The following is a 9,479-nucleotide window of genomic DNA, read 5'->3' on the forward strand; positions in this document are numbered from 1 at the left end:
GAGAAACTCCTCAAATAAAGGTGTGCCAAGCTTGTAGCGTCATACCAAAGACTCGATGCCGCTTCAACAAAGTACTGATTGAATGGTCTGAGTACTTGTAGTTGTGATCGTTCAGGTTTATTTTTTATAAATTAGCAAAAATGTATAAAAGCCTGTTTCTGCTTTGTTATGGGGTATTGTGTAGATTTGAGGGATAAAAAAAAAAAAAAAAATACTTTAACAAACCTGTAAAGTAACAAAATGTGGGGAAAGTCACAGGGGTCTGGATACTTTCCGAAGGCACTGTATGTACCCAGTGATTCTTAAAGAATAACGCTGTTGCCGCGTTCAACTGTCGTACCCCACCAGAACCCAATGCTTGTTTTACTCCGTCTAAACACTAGCCTCATCATGGTTCAAACTATAATTGATATCATGGATGGTCAGGCCTTGCATCTAGCAGTCTATGAATTGTTACATTTCTCCAGTCCAATCCTGAAATGGGTGGGGAGTAAGCCTCAACTTCAATGGATTGCTGCATAGAAAAGGGGTAATTTACCTCTAATGAAACCTCCATCTCCAGCATCTGCATGTGTCAATGTTCTGTAGTCAAGATAAAAGAATCCACTATAAAGCCAAAAATACAAAGTTAGATTTTCCGTGATAAATGCAGTAGCTTAGGGACCGATGTGTCAACTGTCCAAACAAGTAATGTACCTTCCTTGCCACTGATAAGCCTAATTGTGAAGGACTAGGTTTAACTAGAGAAACAGGGACACCTAGTGGTTGATGATATGACAGGTGAACAGTTTCTAATGTTTGGAAGAACAAAGTAGTCCAGGCAGCAAATTAGATCGTTTAAGGTATTACATCTTTTAATTTCTGCAAAACAAAGACTGAATACAGACAGGTCTGGACTCAGGCAAAGGAACCTTGCAGTCAACGCTCCATGCAGCGTGCATGTTATGTTGCACATAAGAACCAACCCAACACCGTGTCAGTAATGGAATGTTCCATTTCCCATTGTTCACACACATCTACCAGTCCAATATTTAAAACTCAGTGCAACAGGGTACTGTTTTTTTCAGATGCGTTGCCCACCATTAACTATTACATACAGCTTGTACAACAAAAATGAACCGCATTTCTATAATTTTTGCTGAAGGCTCAAGACAAGAGAGCAACACTGGTCGACTGGACAGCATGAGTTAAGACTTTTATACCATAAAGGACACTGACCAGGTTACCCGTTTAAAAAGGGCAAATAAACATGTTCGATTGGAAAAACGTGAGGCTATATAAGGGGTAGATTTTAAGTGGTATTTAATCCACTTCCTCCATGCGTGAAGCGTCATCGTCTCCCTCTAGAGGTGGGATCTCATCTGGGGCGGGTGCAGAGGTGGGCTCCTCAGGGATCACTTCGTCATCATCGATTCCTGGAGGGGAAGGAGGAAGGGACATGAGATCCAGCCTACATTTCCATTATAATCAACTAAGACCCCCTTTAGAGAACAGTTCCCCCCCCCCCGCTAGTTGCGAGTGCATCCTCACCCAGGCCCAGCTTGATCATCCTGTAGATGCGGTTGGAGTGAGTCTGAGGGTCGTCCAGGCTGAAGCCAGAGGAGAGCAGTGCGGTCTCGAAAAGCAGGATAACCAGGTCCTTCACCGCCTTGTCGTTCTTGTCCAGGTCAGCCTTCTGCCTCAGGGTCTCCACGATGGGGTGGTCTGGGTTGATCTCCAGGTGTTTCTTGGCCATCATGTAGCCCATGGTGGAGTTGTCCCTCAGGGCCTGGGCCTTCATGATCCTCTCCATGTTGGCCGTCCAGCCATACGTGCTGGTCACGATGCAGCAGGGCGACGACACCAGCCTGTTTGACACGGTCACCTGGGGAACACCAAGCAGAGTGTTCGTTCACAAGGTAACAGCATGGGAGATTAGTTCGGCAAGAACCTGTGTAGGCAAGTTTAATTTATATTCAAAAGATGAGTTCTAAAAAATGGACAAAATCCAGTTAAATATCGTGCAGGAAAGTCTTGTTAGATTTCACTCAAATAGCACAACATCCTAAATGTAGTCAGAAACAGGCAAATTCTCAAGTCTGAATGAGGGTGTGTCAGTGTTAGAACATTATCGCCACAAGCAGTCACCACCACTAAATGAATGCTGCGTCACAAATTCACAATGTCTTCTAGAGTCTCTGGGTAATGCCACACGAACACCTGGGGACAAAAACTACAGCACATTGGGCATTCCCGTTCAAGTCAATGCCAAAGCCAGGTTAGCGTCACAACACACCACGGGAGCCCAACAGGACAGGCCCACTTCAGGCTACATTGACAATGGACTCACCAGGATCAATATTAGCTAATGATGAACTAGGGCACCTGTTCACAACCAGAAATAAAAGTAAAACGTCAACTGTGATACGCTCTCCAAAATAGAGCACAAATACCAGAAATTTATTAAATTAATGGTTAAATAATTGCAGAAATCACAGGTTGTTCCAGTCACCTACCTTCTCTACTTTCTTGTCCAGGATCTCCTTCATGAGCTTGCAGAGGTTCTCAAACTTTGTCTTGTCCTCATCCATCTTCTTCTTCTCCTCCTCGTCCTCCGGCAGCTCCAGGCCCTCCTTGGTCACGGAGACAAGGGTCTTGCCATCAAACTCCTTCAGCTGCTGGACGCAGTACTCGTCGATGGGCTCCGTCATGTACAGGACCTCAAAGCCACGCTTGCGCACGCGCTCCACAAAGGCGGAGTTGGCCACCTGGTCCTTGCTCTCGCCTAAAAAAAAAAACAATGTAATGTCAGTCACCTTCTGGGTCTAAGTGATTCACTGTCTGCCACTGGGTTTGGAGTTCTACGTTATTGGGGCTGAATGTCTAACTAGACCCACCAGTGATGTAGTAGATGGATTTCTGGTTGTCCTTCATGCGGGTGAGGTACTCTGTGAGGGAGGTCAGCTCGTCTCCGGACTGAGAGCTGTGGTAGCGCAGCAGCTCAGACAGCTTCTTGCGGTTCTGGGAGTCCTCGTGGATGCCCAGCTGTAGAGAAACAATGACCATTAGTATAACCTGGTAGTCAATACGAGACCACTACACATTAAACTACTGCCTGGGGAAGTTTGTTTAATGCACTCATTTAGCTTATATAGGCTGGATACTGGTTTGGAACACAGTACAGAAACTAGCCCTACAGGGTATGAGGAGCAAGATCTCGCTAATATTTCAATTAAGAAATTGGGCAAACTACATTGCTAGAAAGGAATCTACTCTAGGTCAAACTTTGTTTAATCCACGGTGAGGTAAACCTTTGTTTATTCCACGGTGAATCACTGAAGAACACCAGATGACAGCAATTGTGGGAGAGGACAAGTTGAATTATTAGCAGCAAAAATCTTTGTTCAAAAGATAGGAACTTGAAACAGAATCTACCCATCTCCTGACATATGCAATGAGTCACCTTGAGGTTCTTGGAGAAGCCATCGTAGAACTTGTTGTAGTTCTCCTTGTCCTCTGCCAGCTCACCAAACAGCTCCATACACTTCTTGACGATGTTCTTGCGGATCACCTTGAGGATCTTGCTCTGCTGCAGCATCTCTCGGGAGATGTTCAGGGGGAGATCCTCAGAGTCCACCACACCACGCACAAAGTCTGTAGGGGGAGAAGACAGACATTTATTAAAATTTCACTTTAATACAGAAAGAACTTCAGTGTGTAAAACAATTAATATACATCATGAGTAGGCTTAAGAGAACAGACTAGTAGCCAACCATTTCAGAGCAGCATCGTCAGCCCTTGCCATTAGCCTAAATGTGAATAAACCCATTCGTGAGACAGCGATGTCTTTGCATTCAGTAGCACTGAAATAGTCTGTGGCCAGGGGTGTATGCATTACAGAAACCGTTGACCATTTAAGAACTAAAGTGAGTTTCTATTGGTCCCTCAGTTTCATTTGCTTCCGTTTAAGAAACATTTTAAAGTGGGTGGAATGACTACACCCCAGGGGACAAAAATCACAGCCATTTTGGATCTCTAGACAATGCCGAGACTGAAAGAAAGCAGCGTAGACTGGGTTACTTACTCAGGTACTCTGGGATGAGCTCCTCACAGCTGTCCATGATGAAGACCCTCCTGACGTACAGCTTGATGTTGTTCTTCTTCTTCTTGTTCTCAAAGAGGTCGAAGGGTGCGCGGCGGGGGATAAAGAGCAGGGCACGGAACTCCAGCTGGCCCTCCACTGAGAAGTGCTGCAGAGGGGAAGAAGCAGGAGAGTTACTAAACACCAATACACTCACATCACCTTATCCTGTTCTCAGATCTGTGTGCTGTATTGCTATTCCCACAGTCATTCATGACCATAGGAGTTGGCTACACATCACAAACAGATCTGGGAACAGGCCATCCAGGCCTACATGGGAAATCATTGTGATTGTTAGTACCTTGACAGCCAGGTGTTCCTCCCAGTCGTTGGTCAGGCTCTTGTAGAACTCTCCGTACTCCTCCATGGTGATGTCGTCGGGGTTCCTTGTCCAGATGGGCTTGGTCTTGTTCAGCTCCTCCTGGTCAATGTACTTCTCCTTGATCTTCTTGGTCTTTTTCTTGTCCTTGTCTTTGGAGTCCTCCTCGTCATCAGAGCCCACGTCCTCGATCTTGGGCTTGTCTTCAGCCTCCTCTTTCTCCTCCTTCTCTGCCTTCTCCTCCTCCTCAGCCTCATCGTCGCTGATCTCCTTTTCACGCTCCTTCTCAACCTGCACAGAAACAAAGGGAGCAATTTAGTTTATTTGAATCCTTCAATAAAAGGTCAAACTTTCCCTTACTATTGTATCATCAACCACGTCTACATAAAATAGTAACTAATCACACTTCAGTCAAATACTCCCATACATATACTCACGAAGAGGGTGATGGGATATCCAATGAATTGAGAGTGCTTCTTGACCACCTCCTTGACCCGCTTCTCCTCAACATACTCAGTCTGGTCCTCCTTCATGTGGAGAATCACCTTAGTTCCACGCAACATGGGCTCCCCTGGAAATTAATTAAACACCATAGAAAACCATTTGCCCATTTCATCACCACAAGACACGTAGTGTAAAAACACCTGTGATCCACTATACCATCTAAAAACAATGCAGAGGTACTTTATGTTATTGTTTTTCGATTGTTCTGTCGTGCGCACCCCGCTTTTATTGAGTGGGACACATACCACTGTCGACCTTGACTGTGAATGAGCCTCCGGCTGAGGACTCCCAGATGTACTGCTCATCATCGTTGTGCTTGGTGATGACAGTCACCCTCTCGGCCACCAGGTAGGCAGAGTAGAAACCCACGCCAAACTGCCCAATCATGGAGATGTCAGCTCCAGCCTAGCAAAGAAGGGGAAATAATTCATCACAACATGTTCACTCTCCCTGCTCATCTGAATAGTATTTAAATGCATTATGGTGAATATTTCTGTAATCCAATGGACATACCTGCAGGGCCTCCATGAAGGCCTTGGTGCCAGACTTTGCGATGGTACCCAGGTTGTTGATGAGGTCAGCTTTGGTCATACCAATTCCAGTGTCGATTAGGGTCAGGGTGCGCTCCTCCACATTGGGGATGACGTCAATCTTCAGTTCCTTGCCGTTGTCCAGCTTGGTGGGGTCTGTCAGACTTTCGTATCGGATTTTGTCTAAAGCCTGAAAGACATTGAACAAAGTAAATCATCAAAATATTATTGAGTCCAAAGAGGGGTGTTTTATTACATATCCAACATGGGGCAAAATCCACAACCCTCCCACTTACATCAGAGGCGTTGGAAATCAACTCCCTGAGGAAGATCTCCTTGTTGGAATAAAAGGTGTTGATGATCAGGGACATGAGCTGAGCGATTTCTGCCTGGAAGGCAAAGGTCTCAGCCTCCTCCTCTTGGCGCATTTCTTCAGGCATCTGAGGGCAAAAGCAGCAATGTTATGAAATCTGAAAAATGCCCAAATATAGTAAATACAGATTTAAATTAAGCAATGTTATGCATAATCTAGTGCCGTTAGTAACAAGGGGAGTTCATTACCTTCAGTTCAAATGTAAGTCATTTAACACCTCCATAGTAAAGTCAACAAATCTAGCAAGGTTAATGGCCATGCCAATCTGACAGCATAATTGACTATAAAATTATGCATCAATACAAGAAACTCAATTTTGGGGCTTAACAAGTGTTCTCTACCAATCATTCACTCGTGATAAACCAGCTACCGGAGGTCGAGGACCCAGCAGCCAACATGGCGACATCCTGAGACAATGGACGTTCCCTCCAGCACGTGTTTTACAATGTTGGTGGAAGGATTTCTGGAAATCCATAAAGGAGTCTACGCCAAATTGACTTCCAGAACGTTGACCGAATTTAAACTTGTCCGCACGTGGATATCAAATCGCTAATATCGTGGAAGGTGACGATTCCGCAATGCTAGACATGCACGAGGAAGTAGCTAATGTTAGCTAGCATACTGTCTCGCGAAGTCATGCTGCCTGAATGTACAATTAACGTTACTGGAGTCATAAAGGACAAGGTCAACCATTGCATACAATGTTTAATTAGCTACACTCAGAAGGTGCATGGCACAACCAATTGCAACTTCGGGGCAGTTCAAATGGCCACTAAATTGACACTGCAACAATTTGCAAAGTGTCAGAAGCTATGCAGTGTAGCTAGTTAATGTTACCCGCTGCTAGCTAGCTGCATTAGCCAGATGGAAAATGAAAGCTAGGAAATGGCTGCTGAGCGAAACGTTGACAGTAGCTAGTTCGACAGCCAATCCTGTTAACGATAACAGTTATACACCAACTTAACTTAGTAACGTTAACCGTACCCTAGAAATTGGCTTTTCCAAAAGTTAGCCAATCTAGCTAACTTTAGCTAGTACACACATCTAGGACGAAAGACGGAATCAGGTGTGGTGAGACGAATGAGTGGTGACTGAAAATTGCCGCAAAATGTAGTTAACGTCAGCTAGATAACTTAGTGTATAAGTACGGAATACGAATTAAATTATTATGTAGCTACGTAAAATGTAACAGACGTTTGTAAACTAGCTACAGTAACGTTAGTTCCTGAATCGAACATTCTCGACTGATGGACGCTGGACCAAGCCAGAGACGGCAACGCGTTACTGTAGTCAACATGAAGATGAATACTTCAGTTGAGCGCTGATTTCATAAAACCAACAATATGAGTACATGGCTGAGCTTAAGACTTATTAAGACGTGAATATATATACCTTTATTTGTTCCGTTGACTTCTCTTGAATAAAATGCTACCAATATCTCCAGTCCCCTCTGCTCTCTGACGCAGGAAAATAGAAAGGGATTTCCTTTTAAAAGACCGATATCTTTATACCCTCTTGTGTGTTTGGTTGTGCGGACGTATCCATCCGCAGCTGTGTTGTTGCGGCATCAGTGGGTGCAGCATCTCCCAACAATTATGAAGGAACCAAACACTTTCAAGTTAAATTGCATGTAAATGCTTGTCACATTAAAATAAATATAAATAACTTAATCGAAGTGATAGTTATTTTTTCCCTTTCTATCATTATGATGATCTTCATCCATTTCCATTATGAACCATTTGCATCATGAAATAGGTACACGGACTATGAGTTAACCTTGTATCCTTGTATTGATTGATTTAAATTATTATACTTTTTTTTTTTAAATACATACATAAGGGCGCTCCAGCCGGTGTCGCCTCCACATACAATTTAAGAAAATCATCAAGGATAACACAATAAAGCTTATTTCCATAGTGGTCCATTTACCTTTTTATTTATATTTTTGTCTTTATGCACACTCACAGGGCCCTACACACACACTCACTCCATCATCTGCTCACTCACACATAACATGCACATACATTTATACACACGCACTCCCACTTACATACAAGCTGCTGCTACTCTGTTTAAGTCACCTTACCTCTATCACTCCAGTATCCCTGCACATTGTAAATATGGTATTTGAACTGACCCAGTATATAGTACGCTTACTTATTGTGTTCTTCATATTTCTTATTATTTCTCGTGTTTTTTCTCTCTCTAGTATTACATTGTTATTGATTATTGCATTGTTGGGTTTTGAGTTTGTAAGAAAGGCATTTCACTGTACTTGTACATGTGACATTAACATTTGAAACTTGAATTGCCTTCGCATTCTCTAGCGTGTGGAATAGTTTGTAAATTATCTGAAATATCTTTGGGAAAGTCTATTGACTTGATAGGGAATACATATATAGTTGTTTGAACTGCCGGCTTTTGACTTTTGATTACATGGCACGATGATAGACTACAGCTTTATTCAAAGCAAATCTTCATCATTTAGTAGTGGACACCGTGAATGGGGAAACATATATGATATAAAACCATAATGTCACATTTTGTTTCAATCGGACAGTGCAGTAAGAAATTGCCACATATAAAATGTATAAAAATGTGGAAATTATGGATCTTTTTACTCTCACGGAAGAATATCAGTCAGCTCTTTTGGGTGTACTTCGTTTTTTCCAGCACATTCCATGAAAAACCCGCCTACAAAGTGACGTCACGTGAGTGTCAAACGCAGTCCTCGCGGCACAGATGTCGTGCACATTGGTCGCGCCGTAGAGTAGGCTACTCTGATTACCACAAATGAGAAACAAACTGTCCAAACACAGACAAATACTATGGTAACCAAATTGTAACGTACATGAATACAGGTAGCTATAGGCCTTATAATGAAAAGACAACTCGTTGCTGAAGGTGACAGACAAAGAATGGCAAGGAAGCAGTGGTGTGGTGGAGGCTATACGCAGGTACAGTGTGCGGTATACTGTACCCACTTTTTTTCAGTGGGCATTGTTTATACTCACTTCTTAATCCACTGATGTGTATAAAAGTAATGTAGCAGAGGTATATGCCGTGTCAATTATGTATTACAGTCAAAGACAGTACAGTATGAAGATAGGCAGAAACTGCTTATCCAATAGAAATCCCCGATCATCAAATTCTAGGCGATGCCTTGGCGACGTTGGCTAGCTAAGCACATGCGCAGAAACACGTCATCGGGTCTAACGGTTATCTCGTGCCGAACTGCGCATGTGCATGCCGTCAAATCAAAGGCACTCCTTAGATATAAAGTTGTTTTTGACGAAAATGAAAGCGTGTGAGTTTGTCATTTTCACGAGGTTGGAGTAATAACATTTTCAACTACTTAAGACATTAGCTCGAATCTAGGTTGTGCATTTAGACTTAGAGAAAATTAACAACTAAGGAAGAATGTTTCACTTCCCTTATTGACTTCTCAACTCCAAACCCCGGCCTTGTCTGCTTGGTCTGTTTCGCATGCATATCCGGAAGTCTCGGAATGTTGCTTCTCTGGGTTTAGAAAGTCTGTGGTTAGTACAGTAGAGATAGTAGCCTACACAAATGCAAACTACGTGAAATATATTCACATGTGGGCCGCACACATAGCCTACTTACAGCGGAATA

At 43.2% G+C, this 9,479-nt stretch overlaps 1 protein-coding gene across 1 annotated transcript; it reads right to left on the minus strand.

Moving 5' to 3' along the window:
* Positions 1-833: 833 nt before the first annotated feature.
* Positions 834-7,345, minus strand: LOC121552952 (heat shock protein HSP 90-beta). The gene is made up of 12 exons (XM_041866064.2): positions 7,239-7,345; positions 5,770-5,913; positions 5,457-5,663; positions 5,189-5,348; positions 4,877-5,010; positions 4,422-4,730; positions 4,064-4,229; positions 3,443-3,633; positions 2,877-3,024; positions 2,496-2,764; positions 1,531-1,864; positions 834-1,415 (listed from the first exon to the last, which is right to left on the minus strand). The coding sequence occupies exons 2-12, from the start codon at positions 5,911-5,913 to the stop codon at positions 1,303-1,305; spliced, it is 2,175 nt and encodes a 724-aa protein (XP_041721998.1). The 5' UTR covers positions 7,239-7,345; the 3' UTR covers positions 834-1,302.
* Between the last annotated feature and the right edge of the window lie 2,134 nt (positions 7,346-9,479).

This window comes from Coregonus clupeaformis, unplaced genomic scaffold (assembly GCF_020615455.1).
Source record: "Coregonus clupeaformis isolate EN_2021a unplaced genomic scaffold, ASM2061545v1 scaf0041, whole genome shotgun sequence".
NCBI lineage: Eukaryota > Metazoa > Chordata > Actinopteri > Salmoniformes > Salmonidae > Coregonus > Coregonus clupeaformis.